We start from the raw sequence: 25,798 nt of genomic DNA on the forward strand, positions 1-25,798 counted from the left end.
AGCCTTTGTTGATTTTCGTAAATGTTCGACTCACTTGATCGATCTGCCCTGTGGGACATCCTGGGGGTTCACGGGATCCCCTCAAGGTTGCTGGATATCATGGCTGGCTTGTACACTGGTACTGTGAGTGCTGTGCACAGTGGAGGTAGAACCTCTGTGTTTTCCCCAGTTGATTCTGGGGTTCGTCAGGGGTGTGTTCTTGCACCTACTCTGTTCAATGCTTACATGGACTGGGTGTTGGGCAGGCTCATGGGGTCCAGCGGCTGTGGGGCATCTGTTGATGAAGAAAGATTCACTTTTCTTGATTTTGCTGACGATGCTGTGATCTTCACGGAGTCAATGGAGGCTCTGATTGGGGCTCTCGAGACACTGAGTGAGGAGTCTGAGTCTTGCGAGTGTCCTGGATAAAAACTAAGATCCAGGGGCCTCATGTATAACGCCGTGCGTAGAACTCGCACTATAACATGGCGTAAGCACAAAAGCCGAAATGTGTTTACGCACAGAAAAATCCAGATGCAGGAATCTGTGCATACTCCAACTTCCACGTTCTTCTGCTACATAAATCCCGATCAGCGTGAAAACTAAAGCTTGTGCACACGCATTATGTAACGCCCCAAATCCTCCCAGAATTACGCCTATTTGAATATGCAAATCAATATAAATCGCCCTTAAGCGCAGCCTTCTGTGAAAAGACAATGGGAAAAGCACGGGGGAAAATATAAGAATTTCAGCGAATACCAAGTGGAGGCAAATGAAAAACATACTATTTGTTCAAATAAACCGTGGTATAATCAACAAAAGGAAGTTGATCGAGTGACATAGCGTGTTGGAGAAACTTGAAAGCTCACGTTCACAAAATCGCACAGTGCCGGAAATAAAAAAGAAGTCACATATCAAAGTCGCCGTGAAAAGGCAAGACGTAGCCCACCATCTGAGTGTCATATGAAAGCTTATTAGGGTACAGAGAAAAAAGGCACACAGTGAGGAAAAAGCACGAAATGTCAACTTCAATCTCGACATTTCCACTTTAATCACGTAGTTTATTTTGTCATTAAAGTAGAACATCATAAACTTCATCTTAAAATCGTTTAATTAACCAGTTTCTCAAATCACATTGTAATTAAAGTAGCATGTTAAATGCTTTGTTTTGTATTTGATCTTCTATGTGCTCTATGTGTGTGAATCACTACTTGCTTTTTAACTTGGCTCTCTTCCTCCAACTGGACACAGAATCAATTACATTCGTAATATTACAGTTCTCTGAATAACGAAAATACTGAGATGTATACGTGATGTAATTTTCATGATGATAGGAGTTAAAGCACGTTATTAAACATGTGTTTCACTTCGATGAAATAATTTATTACAGCAGTACAATCAGGGCGGCTCTAGGCTTGTGGTGGCACTGGGCAGAAGAAGAATCGGTGGCTCCTTCGCCCGCCCGTCAGTAAGGTAGCTTATGCACAGTGGATGGCTACGTCCGTTGCAGACACTGCATAGCCGCCTCGTGCTCATGACGCAAGCATTTAACTTTTACCGAAATTTGTCGCTGTGTTTTTAGCTGTGTTGTTATTTTCTCTTTCTGTTTTATATTCAATATATATTGGCGTAGCCGTCACTGCAGTCAGTGCTTTTCTTTCCCCAAGTAACCGATCGCCATACAATCAGCTCTGTAATAGGCGTTAAGCCATCTGTAAACTTAGCGCCGATTCTTCAAAGCGTTTAAAGAACATTGAAATATCTTAGTAGTACATGTTTAATTATTCTATCATACGACACTCCCAGTGAAGAATATAGATTATTTAAATGAAGTTTAAAGTTTTATCTGTATAATTTAATAAACATGTTTTGCTGAATTTCACCTTATAAATGATATTGTTTCTGTTTCTGAACCGCGAGGTCCGTACAGGAAAGGCTTTAAAACATTTTGCAGTGGCTGAGACAGCGTGTCCTTGAAGCTGTATACCGATAATTCCCTTTCCGATCAGCTGCTTCTGTGATTCACACTCAGATGCAGTGATATAAATACTCTGAGTGGTGCAGTGAGAGAAATATTGAAAAAGATGATCCGCTGTGGCAACTCCTAACAAGAGGAGCTGAAAGAAGAAGAAGTGAGAGTAACAACGCTAAAGCAGTTATGGTATTTGGAATACTATGGCTGTTCCCTCTACCATTATATTGTTACAAGTTAATTACAATCGGATGCATTACACTAATAAACAATATGCGGTTAGTTTCGGTGTATTTATAAAGCCGCGTCAGGAAAATAAGGTGTTACCACACAGGAACAGTAGCACTGCTTTGGCGCTGGGTGCCGCCAGTCTGCAAAACCGGCGGAGAACTTGCGTACGACAAGGTATGAGGTACCGTGGAAAAGTGCGTGGATTTACGGCAAGTGTAGGTTTTATACATCGCGATTTGAACGTGGAAAAGTTCTTACGCAACGTTTCTGTGCGTACGCACCGTTTATACATGAGGCCCCTGGCCTTTTAATGACCTCTTAGGCCATCAGCAGTGTGTCTGTCTGCGGAGACAGTGTCACCCTTGTCGAGAAGTTTACTTACTTCGGCAGTGACATTTAATGTCTCTGGTGATTCTTCGTGTGAAGTTGATAGATGGTCGCTGGAAAAGGGTGAGTGGCGCTCCCAATATCTATGCATAAGGACGAAGGTCCAAGACTTTAGAGTCCTGGTGCTTCCTGTCTTGCTATATGGTTGCGAGACATGGACGCTATCCAGTGACCCGAGATGAAGACTGGGCTCCTTTGGTACTGTGTCTCTTCAGAGAATCCCTGGGTACCACTTGTTTGACTTTGTGTTGAATGAGGCACATTACCTGCATTGTAAGGGAGGGTCAGTTATGGCACTATGGCTATGAGGCACAATTCCCCAATGGTGATTCGGGTCCCAGAATCCTCATTGTTTAGTACCCGAGTGGCTAGACCAGGCCAAGGGGGCACCCACGTAACACCTGGCTGTGGCAGATAGAGGGTCATTTCTGGAGGGTGGGACTAGACCGTGTTTCTGCCTGGGAGGTTCCCAACCAGGATCCTGAGCTATTCGTCGTGTGGTGGGTGCAGCAACGCACTGCACCAGTGCATGCTCCCTGACCTGATTGTTAGTGCGCTCATTCTATCACATCAGCATTTTCAAATATTGTGGAGTTCCCCTTTCTGCTATGTTTTTTTGAGTGAAGGTTATTCTTTCTCAGTCCTTAAATATTTAATATTTCTTCCTAAATATACTTCGTCACATAGACACATACTTTATGACAGAGATGCATGCACAGGTACAAGCTGGAGTGTATTTGTCTTTGGTTACCATGTTATTTTACATCTTATTAAGTAGCAAAAAGAAAAGAAACTCTGTAACTCTTTAAAGTAAATTAATCCGTTAAGGATTTGAGTCCTAAAAGATGACTAAAATATAATTAAGATTCTAATTAAGGAAATTGGCTGCTCAAAAACTTGCATCCACTGTAGCCCTTCAGGTAGTAAGTCTGAGTAGGCTTTCTAATAACATGGCCAATAACAGCTTTGAGAGATCCCCAGGAGCTGAGGAAATGAGAGGATACATTTTTCAAACACCAAATTCACTGATGCCTTTGGTGGGTCGACAAGCAGTTTTGCATATACTGTACCTTGGTTACATTTTGACTTAACCAGGCAGATAAAGGTGTACTGTGTGATGTTTCTGTTATTCATGGAAAGGAGGAGGAGTGTGTGTGTATTTCGCAATTTTTGCATTGTGTTTTTAAGCTAACTTTTGTGTTATTGTCACTGTTGTATCTTTATTAATATTTATTGTTGTCTGAGCTTGTCAATGTGCTAAAAAGAGTTCTTTATAAGAATGTATTGAATACAATGTTTTGCATTCACACAGCTTTGTGGAGCACCAATCTGCTGCCATGTCAGGCACAGTGTCAGTCCTTCAGCAGTTTGTCTGTGGCCTTAAGAGTCGCAGCGAGGAGACGAGAGCAAAAGCTGCCAAAGACCTGCAGCACTATGTGACAACAGAGCTGCGAGAGGTGAGGACCTGTGCTTGTGAACTGCTGCTAACCATATTAATTTTTATACTATTTGTGAGCTTTAAGACAATCTACTGAAACATGTTTGTAAACCTAAATCAAAATGCTTGAAGATAAACAGATTTCACAGTTTGGAATGATCTGGCTAAAGTGGAAGGGTCAGAATTGAATCTTATTCTTAAAAATCCACAAATGTCACAACATTAAGGCCGCAAAGAGAAGTAGGTTAGAATTCCCCAAGGTATTGTGACAGACTAGACAATAACTATGAGGAACATCTTGTTTTGGTAATTGCTGTTAAAAGTGTGTGTAACTATTAGTCATATATTTATTTACTTATTTGACTGATGCCTTTATCTAAGGCACTTTACAACGTTTGAAGCCCGAAGGCTTAACCACACACGTCACACTGCAAGGGTATTTTTCACTTTAAAAATTTGGGCATTGCATAATTTTGTGTGCGACCTAGAACTTTGTGGTGTTTACTTGGAGTCACTTTAATGTAATAAAATATTGGGATTGGTAAATTGTTAACATTTTCAAACCTGCTTAATCCATTTTAAAATTGTATGGAGTTTGATAATATCCTAGTTGCAAGAAAGGAAATGATCTTTGACAGTGTGCCAGCCCTTCGCAGGGCCCAGTCACACACACCCACCATCATTCTCACATGGGTCAGTTTGCAGTTGCCAATTAATTCAGCCCAACTTTGGGAGAATTGGTAGGAAAAATCCACGCAGTGAAAGGGAGAGTGCTTTATAGTACTGAAACCCACATGAGATTCTGACAACATTCAGTTGCAAAAAAATGTAAAGTTTCATAGAGTTAATGACATATATTTTACAGGGAATTTTATGCTTCTTTGATTTTGCCTTTCCACTAATAGTTTTGAATGCACTTTTGTTTTGAAGCTAAGTTTGGAAGAAGCCACCCAGTTTTATGATGAATTGAACCATCACATTTTTGAACTGGTTTCCAGTTCAGACGTGAATGAGAAAAAAGGAGGTATTCTTGCAATCGGTAAGCATATTAACATTGCATTGAAGTTCAAATGCAGTGAAGAGAATTTTCCATTAGTGTGGTGAACATCCTGTCAAGTTCTTAGTCACAGTCAAATTAAAGTTACTGATGGAATCAAATATCCACCATTTTCATGTATTTTCAGCACAGATTATTAGCCTAGCAGAGTATATTCATATGATAAAAGAGGAGTCTGAATCTTTTGTGTCCCCCAGAGCATTATTTTATGTGCGCTCATGTCATTCTGGCTTGTTTATTATGTCCCCTTGTGGTTGCCAGTGATTGTGAATGCTTTTTGACAATAGGAAGATGTTTGTTTTAACTTTTCTTGTGTTTTCTTGTCTTTCAGTGAGTCTAATTGGAGTTGAAGTAGGCAATGCCACCCGAATTAGTCGCTTTGCCAACTACTTGCGTAATCTTCTGCCCTCCAGTGATCCTGTTGTCATGGAAATGGCTTCTAAAGCCATGGGCCGCCTTTCAATGGCTGGTGACACCTTTACGGCAGAATATGTAGAATTTGAAGTAAAAAGGGCCTTAGAGTGGCTTGGAGCAGACAGAAATGAAGGAAGACGGCATGCGGCGGTGAGTTGCAGAAGGTGCTGCAGTCTGGTGTCAACTGGCAGTATCATTAAATGAATTTTTGCTTTGAGTCATATGGGCCATTCACTTTGAAGAATATGCAGTGATTGTTCTTGAGTTATAAAAACTAATGTGCTAAAGGACATTTTAAGATTATGTGCTGAATGGCTGTGCAAAAAATAATGAATATTATTCTGTATGCAGGTGTTAGTCCTCAGAGAACTGGCAGTCAGCGCACCAACCTTCTTCTTTCAGCAAGTTCAGCCTTTCTTCGATAACATCTTTTATGCCGTGTGGGACCCCAAGCAGGCCATCCGAGAGGGAGCAGTGTCTGCATTACGTGCATGTCTCATCCTCACCACCCAGAGAGAGACTAAAGAGATGCAGAAGCCACAGTGGTATAAGGTATGCATCTGCATGCTGAAATTGTGACTGGTACCTGTAGGGGTATGTGCTCCTGTGCCAATTAAAACCACATAAGCAGTACATTATGACTGCATAAGCAGGAGAACAAATAATCAAATTACAAGCTCAGTATTGCCTTTGTAGGAAAATTCCTTGGTTCCCATAATTCCCTGCTTTAAAGAGGAAGATCTCGCAAAACATTTTTTTTTTGAGTAGGCAACTAAAATAGTATGGTAGTAAAAAGACAATAATAATTTTCAGCTTATAATGAAAAAAATCTTGTTACTATTTCACACAATAATTTTATTTTAGTTTGTTTATTTATTTATATTTTGATAGCATGAAATTTCAGGTTGGACAGTAGGCCAGAGTCAAAGTAAAGAGGAAGAAAAACACCTTATGTTTTGAGGTCGTCAGTGGGCCCTCCGAAACCTGTGCTATTTCTCTCTTTAGTTACCTTTAATACCAACAGTGATTCTGATACAGTGAATAAATATGTGAAATTGGCATAAGACCCCAAAAAGGAGGAGGAATAGCAAATGCTGAGGAGGCAAAAAAATATCTTAAAAATGCTTAGGTAATCTTCTAAATAGGACAAACATTTGGTACATGCAGTTTAATATAAAAAATGCAAAGTGCCTCATGCAGGTAAAAGAGACTTTAATTATCCCATACAGGACACTGAGATCCAGAAAAGGATGTAGGGGTTTATGCTGGGTTTCATTTTTCAATTAAGAATGCAACTAAAATATGTGAAAACCTGTTGAATTTAAATCTAGAGATGTTAAGCAACAGCTGCTAATACACTACTGTACTACAAAAAAGACATAGCATTACTAGAAGGTGTCCAACAAAGAGCAGTAGTATGAGAAGAAAACATCATTTATTAAAAGTATTCACTAACCTGTTCTCAACATATACCAGCATTATCTCATATTTTAGTGACCTGGGGTCTCGTGTATAAACAGTACATATGCACAAAAATGCTGCGTACTCCCGTTTCCACGCTCAAATCACAATGTATAAAACCTAAACTTGGCATAAAGCCACGCACATTTTCACACTAGCTCAAACCCTGGCATACGCAAGTTCTCCACTTGGTTTTGCAAACTGGCGGCACCCAGCGTTAAAGCAGTGCTTTTGTTCCAGTGTGGTTTCCGTTTCTTTTTTAGGTCCACGTCCCTGACGCAGCTTTATCATATGCACTGAAATTAACCGCATATTGTTTATTAGTTTAAGGCATCTGATTGTAATTAACCTGCAACAATATAATGGTCCACGGATTGGCCAAACTATTCCAAATACAATAGCTGCTTTAGTGTTGTTACTGTCACTGCACCTTCTTCTTCTTTCAGCTGCTCCCGTCAGGGGTTGCCACAGCAGATCATCTTTTTCCATATTACTCTCACTGCACCACTACTATATCATTGTATCTGAGTGTGGAATAACAGCTCTACAGCATCTGATCGGAAAGAGAATTATTAGTGTAGCATCTAGCACATGCTGCCTATTTGAACTGCTGTCATACGACAAACGCTTCAGAGCCTTTCCTGTACGGACCTCGCGGTTCAGAAACAGTATCATCCCAAAAACTATAAACACAATCAATCAGTCCATCAAGTGCTCCTTGTAGAACGGTTCGTATTTATAAGTACAATTAATTCACTGTAAACTTGCGATAGTTATAATATTGCAGAACCTGAGCCACTTTATAAAGTGTGTATTTACATATGATGACAATATAATTTTTAAGATAAAATGCAGCAAAATATGTTTATTATATTATACAGATAAAACTTTTACTTAATTTAAATAATGTATATTATTACTAATTAAACATGTGAGGACACGGTGTTGCAGCACTAGCAAGAAGCTGGCACTCCGTTCACGGATTGTTCCTGCCTCTCTCTGTATTCTTGCTGGGGCTGGCGCAACACTGGAAGGATAGATGGATAGAATAATTAAACATATACTATGAAGATATTTCAATGTTCCTTAAAATTTTTGAAGAATCGGCGTTCTCAGCTTACAGATGGCTTAACGCCTATTAGAGAGTTGATTGTGTGGCAATTGGGTAGCTAGAAAAAAAAAGGAAGGACAAGAACTGGGGGTTAGTATGTTTGAAAGAGACAGTACTGGTGTGATAAATTATTCCATCGAAGGTCGCACACGGCGCAGCAAGCATCTTACGGGGGAGCAGGAAGAATCTTTGGACAGGGCGCCAGTTCATCACTATCACTGCGCCATCGTGTTAGATTTATTAATTACACACAGACTGATGTATTTCAAATGTTTATTTCTTTTAATTTTGATGATTATAACTGACAACTAATGAAAGTCCCAAATTCAGTATCTCGGAAAATTAGAATATCAATTAAGACCAATGCAAAAAAAGGATTTTTAGAAATGTTGGCCAACTGAAAAGTATGAGCATGTACAGCACTCAATATTTAGTTGGGTCTCCTTTGGCCTGGATTACTGCAGCAATGCAACGTGGCATGGAGTCGATCAGTCTCTGGCACTGCTCCGGTGTTATGAGAGTCCATGTTGCTCTGATAGTGGCCTTCAGCTCTTCTGAATTGTTGGGTCTGGCGTATTGCATCTTCCTCTTCACAATACCCCATAGATTTTCTATGAGTTTAAGGTCAGACGAGTTTGCTGGCCAATCAAGAACAGGCATACCATGGTCCTTAAACCAGGTACTGGTAGTTTTGGCACTTTGTGCAGGTGCCAGGTCCTGTTGGAAAATGAAATCTGCATCTCCATAAAGTTTGTCAGCAGCAGGAAGCATGAAGTGCTCTAAAACTTCCTGGTAGACGGCTGCGTTGACCTTGGACCTCAGAAAACACAATGGACCAACACCAGCAGATGACATGGCACCCCAAACCATCACTGACTGTGGAAACTTTACACTGGACCTCAAGCAACGTGGATTCTGTGCCTCTCCTCTCTTCCTCCAGACTCTGGGACCTTGATTTCCAAAGGAAATGCAAAATTTACTTTCATCAGAGAACATAACTTTGGACCACTCAGCAGCAGTTTTGTCTTTAGCCCAGGCGAGACACTTCTGACGCTGTCTCTTGTTCAAGAGTGGCTTGACACAAGGAATGCGACAGCTGAAACCCATGTCTTGCATACGTCTGTGCGTGGTGGTTCTTGAAGCACTGACTCCAGCTGCAGTCCACTCTTTGTGAATCTCCCCCACAGTTTTGAATGGGTTTTGTTTTACAATCCTCACCAGGGTGCGGTTATCCCTATTGCTTGTACACTTTTTTTCTACCACATTTTGTCCTTCCCTTCGCCTCTCTATTAATGTGCTTGGACACAGAGCTCTGTAAACAGTCAGCCTCTTTAGCAATGACCTTTTGTGTCTTGCCTTCCTCCTTCAAGGTGTCAATGGTTGTCTTTTTGGACAACTGTCAAGTCAGCAGTCTTCCCCATGATTGTGTAGCCTACAGAACTAGACTGAGAGACCATTTAAAGGCTTTTGCAGGTGTTTTGAGTTAATTAGCTGATTAGAGTGTGGCACCAGGTGTCTTCAATATTGAACCTTTTCACAATATTCTAATTTTCTGAGATACTGAATTTGGGTCTTTCATTAATTATCTGTTATAATCATCAAAATTAAAAGAAATAAACATTTGAAATACATCAATCTGTGTGTAATGAATGAATCTAATATACAAGTTTCACTTTTTGAATGGAATTACTGAAATAAATCAACTTTGTCATGATATTCTAATTTTATGACTGGCGCCTGTATATTGATTTGCATATTCAAAGAGGCGTAATTCTGGGAGGAGTTTGGGGAGTGGCAGCGGGCTCACGCACGTGCGTTACTTTTCACGTTGACCGGTATTTATGGAGCGGAAGAATGTGGAAATTGTGAATGCACAGATTTATGCATGTGTTTTTTTTGTGTGTATGAACATTTCCGTTTTTGCCCATACGCAATGTTTTAATGTGAATTCTATGCACAGCGTTATGCATGAGCCCCCGATCTGTATGCTCTCAAGACACATTTCAAATGCACAAACACAAGACAGTTTAAAGACATAAACATGATTTTCACCTGTACAAGGTATGCTGCAAAAAATGTTTACATGATTATTAATGGTACTTTTGTCATACAATAACTCTGTGCAAAAGCAGAGGTTTGCAGATAGGTACAGTGGCCCCGAAGGGCAAGTGACAAAAATGTAAAGGTGTGCCGCGCATACTCAAAAGAGGTGACGCACAGAATTAAATGTGGTGCCGCACAATTAAACAAGGAGATGCACACACTTAAGGTAACACACGCATTCAAATGAGGTGATGCGCAGAATAAGATGTGGTGCGGTGCAAAATTAGAGATGATGCGCTCACAATCAGATTGGTGACGACAAGTAAAAGTGTAGGGAAAGGGTAAGTACCTTGGCTAAACAAAAGGAAAACACTGATTGATGGAAAAGTTTGCCTGTCAGTCCACAGGGGAAGTTTCCGGTAAAGTTGTGTGTTGAGTGAGGGAAAGTTAATATAGCATCCTTTTTTTCAATTACATTGTTGGCGATCACAGTTCATAATGTACGTTAACAGGCGGACATCCATTTTTTTTTTTTTTTTCCCTTGCAAGAGTTAGATAAATAAAGATCCTAAAGTAAACTGGAGGTGCTCCCTGTTCTTTTATTTCTTTTTTTTTTTGGCCTGCAGTGCAGTGCTTGATAGTTTGTTCCAGTTTGTTAACATTCTACATACCGTTTTATTGTAATTACTGTACAATCACTAAAAGAATTATTTATAATCTAACAGATGCTCTGTGGTGATTTTATGTTCGATCTGGGGCTGTTTTATTGGAGAAGTATTTCAGCAAAAGAGACAAAAAAACAACCCTCAAGTTCATGATTTATATGTGCTCCGAGGGTTCATATGTTTGACAGTTCTGGATATTGCACAGTATTACTTGTTCAAGACAACAAGGCAGTCCTTTAAGTAGTGCAATGGCATAATGAAAAATGCAAAGTTATGCAAATTAGTTTTGCCATCTTTTTGTTTGTATGACAAATGCACTGTTCAACCAGATGACAAAAATATCTTTTTGTAGTATTTTTTTTGTTGCCTTATTTCATAATTAGTGAAAACCTACACTCAGACATAATTTCTCCAAAGAATTGCAGCACTGGTCGCACTTTTACTTACAGACCGAATGATCCTCCGTTCTAGCGCATATGCAAGACACGTCTGTACAGTTGCCTGAGTGACACTCGAGACTAACGCTTTTAGCGCGATTTTCGCAGCCCGGGTAACACTCACGTCTAATGCTAAGGAGGCTACTATAAACCCCTTAAAATATGATAAATTTGCTTTTTGAAATCTACTGTTATTTATGAACTTTTAGTAATCATTTTTTTTTTAATATTTTCTCTTTACAGCATTCTTAAACTCACTCAATCTCTTCTAGTCAATTCAGACAATAACATTTTTTGGTATATTTAAAACAAAATATTAAACTGTAGGATTACGAAGAATTGTTAAAACCTCTCCGTAACCATTCTGTTTTTAAAAAGGTGAAAAAGGTCTCAATTTCTGTTAACTTGACTAGAATCTAAATTTGCCTGTTTGACATGTTCTGTGCAGGGTGATCAAAACTTTGAAGTCTGATCTATTAAGGGAGATACCAATAAAACCTGACAAGTGTGCTTTATACTCCCCATATACACTTGTGTACTTGTTGCGCTCATAAAGTTTTTCTGTGCCACTCAAGTGAACCATTTTTTCTTGCTTGTGCAACCATCTTTCTGTAACTCTCCTGGTGTTTTTATTATTGTCATAACATGTTACATAGAGGCAGTCCTTCAGATTGGGTAACAGGTATGTACAAGTGTGGAAAATTTTGTTGGTACCCCTCCACGAAAAAAGAACCCACAATTATCTCCGAAATAACTTGAAACTGACAAAAAGTAATTGTCAATCATCATTGTTTAATTTGTATTTAACAAAAATTAGACTTTGCTTTACAGTTTTGATTGAATAGAATATTTCATATAATAACACAAATGAAAACTGCATGGACAAAAATGATGGGACCCTTAACGTAATATTTTGCTGCACAACCTTTAGAGGCAATCGCTGCAAACAAGCGATTCCTGTAGCTCTCAATGAGACTTCTGGAGCTATCAACAGACAGTTTTGCTTTAGTATGTTTTTCTTTTAACAGTGTTGTCCTCCTGGGTCTTCTTCCATTGAGCCCACTGTTACTCAAAAAGTGACGGATGATGTGCTCAGAAATTGGTTGGACCAGTTTATGCACGCACATCATGGCTTCAACATGTTCCCAGCGTTCATTTGACGTGTCCTCTGAGCACTTCCTCAGAAATTAACACGACACATGCACAGGTTTTGCAGTACAAGCAAAAAATTGGGGGGTGCACTTTATTCAAGTTGGAACGTGACATCAGAGTTCTTGTTCACTGTCAATATGTGACAGCAACATACAGGATCAATGTGAGTGTTGCATATTCCCCATCATAATGACACAATACATTTAAAGGTCTCACATTCTGTGTTGTCTTTTTTTTTTTTTTTTTTTTTTTTTTTGCACCTTCACACTAGCATCAGACTGTACGGAAGTGTATTTGTGCCAAAATAAAAATTAGGGACACAGTGAAGGACAAAAAAAAAATGTGATTTAAAGTGGAAATTTCAACTTTGATCTCGTAGTTTATTTTTTATTAAAGTAGAATGTCTTAAACATCATCTTAAAACTAACCTAGTTGTTAATTGCTACGTGCTTCTGGGGCTTCCTCCAGTGGTGACAGCAACAGCATGCAGTAATCGCAATACAGAGCACATTAAATTTATGGGATTCCAGCTCTCTGCACATTTAGAACCCTTAGATTTATACTTGATTTCACTTTCATGATGAAATGTATTAAAGCATGTGTGCTACATGCGTATGTTACATTTTACAGATAAATCGTTAACATCATTTAAATAATTAGTAATGACATGTGGGGGCAGCACTATGGCGGAGCAGTAGCACTGCTTCCTAACAGGGAGTCATGTTCAATGTAGTTCCCTACCCGGAGATTGAATTTTTTTCCTGGTGGGTTTCTTTGTAGAATAAGCAATATTTTTATCTGTTTTCACACTTACTTTGCTTTACTCATCAACTGACTTATCAGAGGCATGCAGGCATACATGGGACAATTGCTTTTCATTTAATTACTTTTCAGAAGGCATGCAACACTTTTTCAATGAGCTATGAAGGTACCAACAAGTTTGTCCACATCTGTAATATATGGGTATGTTATGTGTACCAGTTCTGTATTTAGTAATTGGCATAATCTATACTTGTATTTTGACTGAAATTGTTCATATCACTCAGTACCTGCCCTCAGTGAAGAGCACTATACTAAAAATAGGTTGTGTTGTATTATAGGTAGGGTAGTAGTCTTAAACGGTCAGATCAGAAGAATAAGGTTGGTGTGGCAGGTCTTCAAAAGTTTTACAGTTTAGCCTTTGGAACACATTTAGTGTGAGCAGGGGAGTTGATATCAAGTAGTAGTGACATGTTCATCAGCTTTCCTTCAGCACTTTCCTCGACTGACTACTGCTATTGCCACAGCAAATCAGCATAATATTAACTGATTATGTTTTATCATGAAATCGTTCACAAGTTAATCGACAAGTTAATTGTAGAAATGTCTTAAGTAATGTTTTTGAGCTTACTAAGCTTGTTTAACATGTACATCTCACAATACATCTGTCATTCTTAAAAAGGGCAGGCTGCATGCTACTGAAACCAAATTTTTTTTTCAGTTTTCCACTACTGAAAGGATTTAATACTTATGATATATAATATATATATATATATATATATATATATATATATATATATATATATATAAATATGTATGAGACCAATATCAGTCTTATTCTGGCCCAGCCCAGAAAGAACCTCTGAATACCTTAACAGTGGCAGGCTGCATGCTGCTGGCACAAATTTTGGTGCCAGTTTTCCCACCCCACAAGGGCTAAACCTCTGAATACCTTACTCTTAGAAGAGCTATGGCTTTTGCTTAGTCTTGCACTAAATGCTCTAACAAAGGCCAGGAGTGTGCTCCTGCTAAGATCATGTTCCCAGATCTCTAACATTAAAGGGTTTAACTTGAACAAGCACAACTCATTATATTACTGACCTCTAAATACCTTAACAAGGGATGTCTCCCACTTTAAGATCTAAATCTGAATGAGTTATCTCTCCATTATATTACAGAACCACTTGACCTAGGCTATGATTCTTCACAACCTGGATAAGTATCTCAATCCCTCATCCTATAAAAACCTCCAGCGCTTTGGTGATTGGTAGTGTAAGTGTGGAAACAACAAATGTTTGTTAATTTCAGTTTATAAACTTATGTTTGTTTACAGAGAAACTAGGCATATTCAACTTCAGAAGTTAAAACATAAGAAAGCATTTGACCTAAATGATTCAACCAAAATCCATACGACAAACTTCATCTCAGATATTTAGTTGGCTTTTTGCCATTATGGTCTTTGTTTTCTTAATCCAGCTGAGGTGTTTATTTCAGGTGCAAGGCATTGCAGCATCTTTTTCATCTTAGGCCAGTTGTGATGCCTGTGAATTTTGGATGCTTATGCAGGTGGCTAATCTGACAAATCCTCTTCATTATAAAGTGTCCTGGTGGTGGATTATGCAAGAATTAGCCATGGTTGCATCAGCATCTTGTTACTTGTCAGTGAAGCTACTTTTAGCTAAATACAATAGGTTCCAAGCACTTATTTCATACCTTCATACAAACATAAACACAGTTTACCTAACTTTTTTGTATAATCTAATAGTCATAAAATAGCTTAGTATGTGTTTCTACATTTATATATCTCCCAATATCCTTTCATTTATGTATATGCATCCCTCTTGAAAAATACTTTGTTGACATCCTATGAGTGATGGTTATGTGCTTGCTGAACCAGCTCTCTATCCAAAAAGACAATTGCCTGTTAAATTAATATTTAAATACACACCATTAAAAATCATAATACAGTCTTGTTTACACAGTTTAACTCCCAGAAAAGCTACATAATATCTAAGTAAGCCTATATTCCTCGCATAGATTAAATAATACAAGTCTTCTTTAACAAACTGTTAAAGGAACCATTTTTCATCCCGGTACAGGACCTTTTAAAGCCAAGAAATTAATATGCACATCATAAAACTATAGACATGCTCTTGCTGGCACTGGCATCGACCACAAACTTTTTTGGTGTTGGAGAATTGCCATGTTTCTGTAGTTTTTATTATTCATTGGACTTTGAGATCATAGTGGTGTATCCAGATTTTATCCTTGTCATGAAATATAATTTCTATAGTGCCTGCTGTCTGATGTACAATCAGTCTCCTAGTTTCCATTACTTTTTCTTGACAGCCTTGAAAACTTTCAAATGTACATTTCAATTTTAGGATTAAAGGAATACTCCACCCAAAAATGATGTGCTACTTACTCCAGGCAAGCGGTGGCCGAGAAAAAATTTTAATCTCATGTTTTCATGCAGAATGGAGAGAAAGAAGGTTATGACATGATAGAAGGCATGTTGTACAACAGCAAATGATGTGAAAAATATCCATGGGGAAAAACAAATCTCCTGTTACTCATTTTGTACAATTTGCATGTTTATCCAGTCATTATGCTCAAAACACATGCTTGTTTGGTAAAATATTGTTATGTAGTTACTTTCTGATGTATCCACACACACAAAGAGGAAACGAAACCTAAATCTTGATGTTAATTGAATTTTTGAACTGAAGACAAGACTCTTAATCAAGAAATGAGGGGGAGGCGTGAATCTTCAATTCAGAAAGTGACTTCCATGAGGCTTTAGGTTTCCTGTTAATGTGCATGCTGAAAACAACTGATATAGCCAATATTACCAATAATACTGTAACTAAACCAGCCTCACCAGCAACCCTCTTTTGCATTAGGCAAGTTCGAAAATGACATGACATAACATGATAGTCTTTCAGTGGCTGAAATAGCTTTCATAGACACCAGATTCCAACTCAGGTGATGTAAAAAAAAAATTCACTTTTGAAACCAAATTTGATTAATTTTCACTCTTTGATGGCAAATTTAAAAATGAGGATGTTAAATATAAAAAACAGTATATCAGTGTATTTGACCTTGGCATCAGAAAAGAAGGATTCAGTGAAACTGAAAAAGCTAAGCTGTGGCTTAGTTTTCAGCTGTTCTCTATATTAAACATTCCTGTATTAGAAGACAGACAGAAAAAAATGTTTATCCTAGTTAGCAGCCAACTCCTATGCTTAAATAAATAAGCCTAGTTCCAGTTTTCCTTATTTGGTTATCTCTGATGCTGCAAACAAGTTTGTTTTTTTATTGGTAAATATTATTCATGCAGATATGCATTTGCAATATGTCTTATGTGTCTATGATTTTGCAATAGGTGCTGTGCTTGTTTAGATCAGCTTAGTATATGTCTACAGTATACCATGTGTGTATGTGGATGTTTGGTGGTGATATAAATTTATTTAAGTGGGTATTAAGCAGGAAGCACATCTTTGTGCAGAGTACATAGATATCTTAAATAAACTACTACTTGCAGTAACTATCATGTAGTTAATGTGGAATGAAGTAAATGCTTTTAAATATATCGGGACAACATCAGGATTCCAGGGTGAGGGTTGACTTTTGTTTTGTTGCTTTCCTTTTCTGATATATTTATATAATATAAAAATTTTTTTCCCATCTTTATTTTTCTACTTTGACTATGAAGTCATTTGTTGTATAAGTTCGACTTGATTGTGTGCAATTTGTTTCCTTCAAAAATAATAAAAAAAAATATATCAGGATAAAATGTTGGAACAGCTTTAATGCTGCCTAACCAAAGGAGATGGCTGAATGGTGGTTTTTCATTTGTACAGTTTCTTTTTTTTCCCTCTGAGATGCATAGTAAAATTGAAACTGTTACTTGAATATCAGGTTGAATTTAATGTTTTAATTCCTTTTCTCAGCAAACCTTTGAAGAAGCAGAGAAGGGTTTTGATGAAAGCCTTGCCAAGGAAAAAGGCATGAACCGTGATGATCGAGCACATGGAGCCTTGCTCATCTTGAATGAGCTAGTACGCATCAGCAGTATGGAGGGAGAGGTAAGTTGGTTACTTTATATGGCAAAAAGGGAAAATGTAGAAGTCCATGTTTTAGAAACATATGTAGCAGATTCAGATAGGAGTAAGCAATGTGGCCATATTTTTATGTGCAGCACTTTTCACTTTATGTGCAGATAGTTGCCCAACCAACCCAGTTTTAGATCTTGCTATAACAGTTGTGGGGTCATGTTAACCTGAAATCTCTCTTTGCAACATTGGATAAAACACAAAATCCAACATGGTGCAGGATGCTATTCCTTCACAAATTAGAGTTATCAATTAAACTAAAACTACCCCATGTTTAAGATGTGAGAGAACATGAGTACAATAACAAAACCTACACAGAAATCGAAATATAGTTCGTAATGCGTGCAGAGAGTAACTGGACGAAGACTTAAACCAAGGTCCTTGAAGATGTCAGGTAAAGGTGTTGAACACAGTGTCAATAAAAATGGAGTATATGTCTGATTTTACCTTTTTTACTTCATATGATATCATAAGTTGACTTTAATCCCTTGTCACACAAGTGGAAAACAAGATGGATGTAACAACTCGGTAAAGTTGCTTTGTGCATTTTTTTTCAGCGTCTACGAGAAGAGATGGAAGAAATTACCCAGCAACAGTTGGTGCACGATAAGTACGTCAAGGATCTGATGGGTTTTGGAGCAAAGCCACGCCACATAACCCCTTTCAGCAGCTTCCAGTCAGTCCAGCCACAGCAGTCCAATGCTCTGCTGGGACTTTTGGGTTACAGCTCTTCACAGGACATCCTGAGCTTTGGTGCAGCTCCCATTCCCAACAAATCTACTCTGGTGGAAAGTCGTTATTGCCGGGAGCTGATGGAAGAACGATTTGACCAAGTGAGCTTTACAAGTCTAGTTTGTTTACCTTATGATATTACACCTTGTTAATGTCAAGCCTCTCTTGTGCCTTTTAAGGTTTGCCGATGGGTACTGAAGTATAGAACTAGCAAGAATCCACTGATACAGATGACCATCCTCAACCTTCTACCCCGTCTGGCAGCTTTTCAGCCTCACTCTTTTACAGGTGGAACACAATTCCTTAAGTTATGAATTCATCTGTTTTGTCAGTAGCTAAGCACTAAAAACAGATACATGCTTTAAACTCCTTTGTAATTATTTTAATAGTGTGTGCTGTAAGCTCAGGCTACCATTTTCCCATTTGTCATCTTTCTTCAGACTTGCTGTATTTATTTCCTCTTATTCCTCTCTTAACTCGGCTCCCTAGGTACTGCTGTGTCTGCTGCCTGCTTATGGTCTACTTGCCTCTGTGCTGCCACCTTTTCTTTTCTAACCACTTTAAATTCCTAACTCTGTCATATCAGCTGTCCTCTGGTAATATTGTTGTCATATCAATAAAAGTCAAGTGTGTTGACTATCTGTTTTCATGCTTTGAATCATATTTAGATCTTCTCTCTCATCTGTTTTACATTTGTCATATTTTAGCATCTGAACTGCACCCTTTCTGTTGCCCTTTCTATTGTCATTTTCTGTAGTTTTTCATTTCTATAAAGGAGGCAGAGAATATTGAGACACCATTTCTACTTATTGAATGTTACAAACCATTCTTCTGACAGTTCTTATTGTGTTTTATTTTCAAGTTATTCTCCAGCCCTGTGTTAGTCTGTTTCTCACACAGTTCACTGTATTCATTATTGCCTTTTTATTTTACTTTAGATCAGTATTTATCTGACACAATGGGCCACCTTCTTGGCTGCCTGAAGAAAGAGAAGGAACGGACAGCAGCTTTCCAAGCCTTGGGGCTTCTTGTTGTGGCTGTCCGGAGTGAGATCCAGCCTTATCTCCCCAAAGTCCTGGAAATTATCAAAGCTGCCCTGCCACCCAAGGATTTTGCTCATAAGTATGTTGGGCTTAAAAAGTATTAGGTCAGAGATCAACATCCTCCGTTTCCATGATCACTTGTACTTTTGATATTAAAAGTTTGGTAACTGGTGTCATCCCTAATTTAACCTTATCCGCAGAGGTGATGCCATTCCTAACTTTAAAATAAATGCATTATTTCCTTGGCTACTTTACCCAACCATTTATTTGATATTGTGGTACTTTTTTTGTTGAACACCCTTCATAAAAGAATCCAATCCTAATCATGGTGTCACTCTGAATATCCTTCAATTCCAGGAGACAGAAGACCATCCAGGTGGATGCGACAGTGTTCACATGCATTAGCATGCTGTCACGTGCCATGGGGCCCTGCATACAGCAAGACATCAAAGAGCTGCTGGAGCCGATGCTGGCTGTGGGCCTCAGGTGAGTCAACACAAGATTTCCTATCAACAGTTAGTGCTATACGGTTTCTGTTGATCATCTGATGTGCTTCTGTCTGGTAGTGCCCCATGGGCAGGAATGGACACATTCATTATTTATGTAGAGATCATTGTTTTTTAAGTGTTAACCTTCTAGCATCACAAGGATCAAGCTGATATGGCTAGTTTCATGGCTAGGGTTAGTTATCTTGCAAACAACCATTTGAAGTCCTTCCTTTTTTTTTCTTTCATTGGCAGCCCAGCTCTAACAGCAGTGCTCTACGACCTAAGTCGCCAGATTCCTCAATTGAAGAAAGACATCCAAGATGGCCTGTTAAAGATGCTTTCCCTGGTGCTAATGCACAAGCCATTGAGACACCCAGGAATGCCTAGAGGACTGGCACACCAGTTAGCCTCACCCAGTCTGAGCAACCTCCCTGAGGCCAGTGATGTGGGCAGTATTACATTGGCATTACGTACTCTTGGAAGCTTTGAATTTGAAGGTGCTTTACATTTGGCAGTCATATTAATATTATTTAAACAATTTTTTGCCTTCTGGTTTCTGTAGTTCTCTCTTAACTATAAGGTGCTCATAACAGAAACTTATTTTGATTGCTTCATTCTGACTTCTGCAAGATGTACAGTGTAGAGAAAATCCTGTGTTCTCCATCTATAATCCACAAACTTTGACTTCTTTTCTCATATGGTGTCTTTCTCCCTTTAGGGCATTCCCTTACACAGTTTGTCCGCCACTGTGCTGACCACTTTCTGAACAGTGAGCACAAGGAGATTCGGATGGAGGCAGCTCGCACTTGCTCCCGCCTCCTCACACCTTCCATACACCTAATTGGAGGACATGGACATGTGGTGAGCCAGACAGCTGTGCAGGTGGTGGCTGACGTTCTGAGTAAATTGCTTGTTGTGGGAATCACAGACCCAGGTGAGGATCTGGAATGTCTGTTTTTGTTCTCAGATAATATCCCTTTATGCATGATGACTTGTAAAGTGCCTTTTTCTTTGTGGAACTCGTAAAGCCAGACCCTACATGATTGCTATCAATTAACAGAGTTTTGCGACATTTAATGTGAATTCAGTTTCATCTGTGTAACACTGAGTTATTTTAACTTGCACCCTCCATCCACTTTTCCTCTGCTGCTAATGACCCTAACTTTTCCCACTTGTAGATCCTGATATTCGTTACTGTGTTTTGGCATCCCTGGATGAGCGTTTTGATGCTCATTTGGCACAGGCAGAGAACCTGCAAGCCCTCTTTGTGGCACTTAATGATGAAGTGTTTGAGATCCGCGAGCTGGCAATTTGTACAATTGGCCGGTTAAGCAGCATGAATCCAGCCTTTGTGATGCCATTCCTACGTAAGATGCTAATTCAGGTAAGTGTTGTACTTCCTAGCACGTCCAGCAGATGGCTCCACAATGACATAGGTTCACTAGGAAAGAAAGACTATTACGGGAATATAGAGGGTACGTTTTCTAACACTGGTTATATATCTTTGCAGATTTTAACTGAACTGGAGCACAGCGGTGTTGGCAGAAACAAGGAACAGAGTGCCCGCATGCTTGGCCATTTAGTTTCAAATGCCCCTCGCCTCATTCGACCGTACATGGAGCCCATTTTGAAGGTAAATCTTTACATCCCCTTGTAATTGTTTACTTTGTTGGACACCTGCCAAACCCTATATAACACTAGTGCATACATTCCTTTTACTGGCAACTCTTACAAGGAGCATTATCCTTGGTGTTCCTTGACTTGATGCAGTCCAGGAGCTGAAGTGTATGTGTATGCATCTGACCCTATTTTGCTATATTTAAATTGATGAGAAAATGTGCCATTTCTAAGTTTAAATTTCTGTGGCATTTTACTCACACTTGTTAACTGCCTCTTTCATGTGTACTCCAGGCTTTAATCCTCAAGCTTAAAGATCCTGACCCAAACCCTGGTGTGGTGATCAGTGTGCTGGCAACCATTGGAGAGCTTGCTCAGGTATGTCCTTTGTAAGCTTGGCTCCATCCCCTCTTTCTCAGAACACATTTTGAAGAGAAGAGAGGACATGATTAGGTGAATTTATAGCGCCTTTATGTAACATAATGCCGAGAAAACACATGGTCACCTTTTTTGATTTCAGGTGAGTGGGCTGGAAATGAGGAAATGGATGGATGAGCTTTTCCCAATTATCATGGATATGCTTCAAGATTCATCATCTCTTGCAAAAAGACAGGTAATAAGATGCTCTACATACACGTAGTCAGGTTGGGTGAATTTGGTGGTAGCTTGGTCTACTAAAATGAAATAGATTCTATAAACTGACAGAGGATATTGGAGTGTGACAAAGGGATTGTACAAGAGATTGTTCTCCAGGCGAAGAAGGCAGTATGAAATAATACTGGAAGCTTAATACAAAAACTAAAGGAAAAAATACAAAAGGTTGTGCTCAGTACTAATGGTTTATGTTTCCAAGTGTGACTGCTGCACAAGCAAGCCAGTGGCCTAGAAAACTCCAAAAGGGAAGGCAGTAGTGGCTTATTACAAATAGACATGTTTGTTCAATGCCATTATACAGTATAACGGCTAGGTGTCCATATTTACTTAATTGCATCCTACAGGTGGCCATTAGGGAGCAGTACTGGGTTTCCTTGGGGATGACCACAGCCATATGAAAGACCTCTAAGGCTGAAATTTGTATTCCTAGTTGATGTGGCCAAAAGTGTACATGCACAATACAGTTGTGTAGAAATGACTTAATGACCTATCAAGTCAGTCCCAGCAAATATTATGCTATCAGGAACACACAGGAAGTGTTTGACATATTACATTGTCATTATTCATTTTAATACTTATTCATATTTTGGAAATAACAGATGCTTATTCTTTCTTATACTGTCACTGTAAATGACCCATAGTACAACAAACAAACACACACTAAAGTTATTACTACTGCTAATGAAGTATTTCCCACCTAATTCATTTTTTAATGCTTTGGGGTTAGTTTCATACAGAATGAGAAGGGCACCGGGATTTCAGATTCAGGTTGGAACTGTGCCAAAATGTCTGGAATATTTTAGGAGTGAATAAAGTTAATACTTTTTGCATGAATCAAATAGTTTCAGGGAAATCTGATCATACTGTTTTTATAGGGGACAGCAGGAAAAGTGGAATTGCAGTTCTGTTTCCAAATGACTATTTTCTTTTGAAAGCTTACAGGCGTTTCTGAGAAGTCATGAAAATAAATGTGTCCTAGTCTAGCACTCCTACACACAGTTGCACATTGGCCTTATCATGCCTGGAGGGTTTAGTCACAACAGCAGCAGAAAAAGCTTATAGTGCTTTCCGGTTACACCATGCAGCTTAAAGACACCTGTTTACTAGTGTTCTGTTGCATGAACAGCAATTTTTCTCTATGTCAGTGTACTGAGCACCTCAGTGTACACATTTATTATGGCAATCTCTTATACTACTTAGAAGATTGAAAATCCGTTCATGGTACTGTCCGATGAAGACCCATTCTGTTCACCAGAATATAACCTGTCGGGTTTACTTCTGGAGGGGAACGTTTAAGTGAAAGATGTGTTTGACCTTTCCATTCTTTTTTTGCCTTTGTTGTTTACTAATTAACTGGTTTTAGACCTCTTTTGAGAGCCACTTCTAGAGAAAAGCCAAGCAAAATGACACTTTTTATTGGTTAACTGAAAAGATTACAATATTCAAGCTTTCGAGGCAACTCGGGCCCCTTCTTCAGGCAAGAAGCCTCGAAAGCTGGCATATTGTAATCTTTTTAGTTAGCCAATAAAAGGTGTCATTTTGCTTGGCTTTTCTCTACATTCATAATGTCTAACATGGTACAACACCCTAGTACTATGAGAGCCACTGCTCAAAACTAGAAACTCTCTGCAAAAGCAGTACTTACACAAGTTCCTAAATTCCTTTTTTGCATGTTTGTGACACATTACAGGACCAAATTTACAAAATGTATTTTGAAACTGGTGAAGGTTACATATGGAGGGGTTGGTAAACCTACTCACCACTTCTAATCTTCATGCAGGTGGCGCTCTGGACTCTAGGCCAGCAGGTTGCCAGCACTGGCTATGTGGTGGAACCATATCGCAAATACCCTTCACTGCTGGAGGTTTTGCTAAACTTCCTGAAGACGGAGCAGAACCAGGGAATTCGTAGAGAAGTAAGTGAATTATACAGGATGTCCATTTATTAAGTAAATGCAGTAACCAGGACTGGATTCAATGAAAGCTTATCGGTTTGATAATGGAAGAATAGGCACACTACACCTTAAAAGCCAAGTTGTTTGGTAGTGTAAATTTTATATAACTGTGCAGATTAAAACATTAACAGTACAAAATAGTTTGAATTAAAGAAACTTGTTGTCTTACCACTAAAGTATACTGGATAATGATTTAATTAATTGGAAAGTGGATTGAATTTATAGGGTTTCAGTATGCTACAGACATTCCTCCTAAGCAGTTTTCAGTAAATCCATGCATGCATGGTGTTTGGCATCAGTTGACAGAATCCGTGATTAGAATATTCTGTGAAACGTCAAGAGTTTAATTTAAGGCTGCAAAGATTTTGTCAGTTATCTTCAGATATGTGATTGTACTGCACCATCAAAGTATAAATTGGCTCCTGACATAGCACACTCAAATGTTAATAGATGTAGTCATACTCAAAACCCAATGGAGAATAAAAAATGAATGTGACTTTGGATGATTTTAACTTTGGAATATGGTCAAATAATTGATAATCAGTGGATGATTTGTGTTGAATTCAAAATATGCCCTTCTTTTACAGCAGTTGTCTTTCTTTTGAGGAGCCACCTCTTAGCCTTGATAACCTTGTAAGCAAGTAACGTGGCTAACTCCTCACACAGGTATCTTAATTTTCAGTTTATTATTTGATTCACTCTATACATAAGAATAAAGTAGAGAAAACATAAAGCAAAATGGTATTTATTAACATAAAATAGTAAAACAAAATAAAGCAAGATATAATCTATAATAATAAAAGGCAAAGCCCTCACTGACTGACTGACTCACTGACTGACTGACTGACTCATCACTAATTCTCCAACTTCCCGTGTAGGTAGAAGGCTGAAATTTGGCAGGCTCATTCCTTACAGCTTACTTACAAAAGTTAAGCAGGTTTCATTTCGAAATTCTACGTGTAATGGTCATAACGGTCAACAACGTCCGCCATGTTGAACTTTCTTATTTATGGCCCCATCTTCTTGAAATTTGGTAGGCGGCTTCCCTGAACTAACCGAAACCAATGTACGTACTTGTTTCGGTGGTATGATGCCACTGTCGGCCGCCATATTGAACTTTTCAACAGTCTTTGTTACTTATGGGCCCATCTTCAAGAAATTTGGTACACGGGTTCCCAACGCTAACTGAATCCTACTTACGTACATATATACGTCCATAGCCTGCAGCTCGGTCACCGTGTGAGGCGGCGTTGGATCCCCCATCCCAAGGCCTCCCACGTTGTTGGCTGCCTGCCTATATAAGGCCGTCCGTCGCTCCGGTCTCTACATTCCCTTCCTTGCTTCGCCACGGGATTCACGTCTCCTTGCTGATAACTACAGCCTTTTTATTTAATCCACGGCTTCTCTGCTGTTTTATTGTTCGTTTATTACGATTATAGTTATTGTGTAGGTATTTTACACTTACTTTACATTGTTTAGGTACCCATTTGCTTTATCATTCCAACCGTACCCCCATTAACATGTCTATCGAGGTGATCACCACCGATCAAAGAACTGTCACTTACTGAGTGGTTTCCATGCCCGGAGATGGCACCTGCCTTTTCCATTCTCTTTGTTACATATTGCACGGCCATATCAGGCTCACTCTTAATATCCGGAGGAACATTGTGTCTTATGTATTGAATGACTGGGACAGGTTCAAGGTGTGGACTGATGACGGTACAGGAGATAATTATACTACACAGGAGCACTAGAAGAGTGAAATGCTTAAGCCCTTCACCTATGGTTCTGCATATGAGTTGATGGCTGCCGCTGAATTGTTCAGTTGTCACCTTAAAGTGTACCGAAATGGCCAAATATTTTACACCTTTCGACAACCGCCAATGCCTCTTAAACATCTTAGATTGACAGGTGACGATTTCAGTAGTGGACACTTTGATGTTTATGAATGTTTACACTCTCAAAAGCTGAATGTGATTTTATTGATGAAACCGGTTGTGTGCTTACAACGCTTGACAGATGCTGAATGTCACTTCAACACAAGTCCTACAAATACTGTCGTAATTGAAACAAACCATGAAAATCAAAC

At 38.9% G+C, this 25,798-nt stretch overlaps 1 protein-coding gene across 1 annotated transcript in view; it reads left to right on the forward strand.

Annotated features, from left to right (window-relative positions):
* mtor (mechanistic target of rapamycin kinase) overlaps window positions 1-25,798 on the forward strand; it is a 108,252-nt gene that overhangs the window by 20,824 nt on the left and 61,630 nt on the right. Inside the window, exons 2-17 of the mRNA XM_039755852.1 lie at window positions 3,882-4,026; window positions 4,938-5,046; window positions 5,396-5,628; window positions 5,830-6,030; window positions 17,060-17,194; window positions 17,779-18,054; window positions 18,133-18,241; window positions 18,892-19,075; window positions 19,354-19,482; window positions 19,737-19,981; window positions 20,203-20,418; window positions 20,663-20,868; window positions 20,995-21,117; window positions 21,396-21,479; window positions 21,622-21,714; window positions 23,536-23,670. Of these exons, the coding sequence (XP_039611786.1) occupies window positions 3,907-4,026; window positions 4,938-5,046; window positions 5,396-5,628; window positions 5,830-6,030; window positions 17,060-17,194; window positions 17,779-18,054; window positions 18,133-18,241; window positions 18,892-19,075; window positions 19,354-19,482; window positions 19,737-19,981; window positions 20,203-20,418; window positions 20,663-20,868; window positions 20,995-21,117; window positions 21,396-21,479; window positions 21,622-21,714; window positions 23,536-23,670 (2,598 nt within the window). The 5' untranslated portion in view covers window positions 3,882-3,906. The remainder of the gene's footprint in view (window positions 1-3,881; window positions 4,027-4,937; window positions 5,047-5,395; window positions 5,629-5,829; window positions 6,031-17,059; window positions 17,195-17,778; window positions 18,055-18,132; window positions 18,242-18,891; window positions 19,076-19,353; window positions 19,483-19,736; window positions 19,982-20,202; window positions 20,419-20,662; window positions 20,869-20,994; window positions 21,118-21,395; window positions 21,480-21,621; window positions 21,715-23,535; window positions 23,671-25,798) is intronic.

This window comes from Polypterus senegalus, chromosome 6, assembly GCF_016835505.1.
Source record: "Polypterus senegalus isolate Bchr_013 chromosome 6, ASM1683550v1, whole genome shotgun sequence".
NCBI lineage: Eukaryota > Metazoa > Chordata > Cladistia > Polypteriformes > Polypteridae > Polypterus > Polypterus senegalus.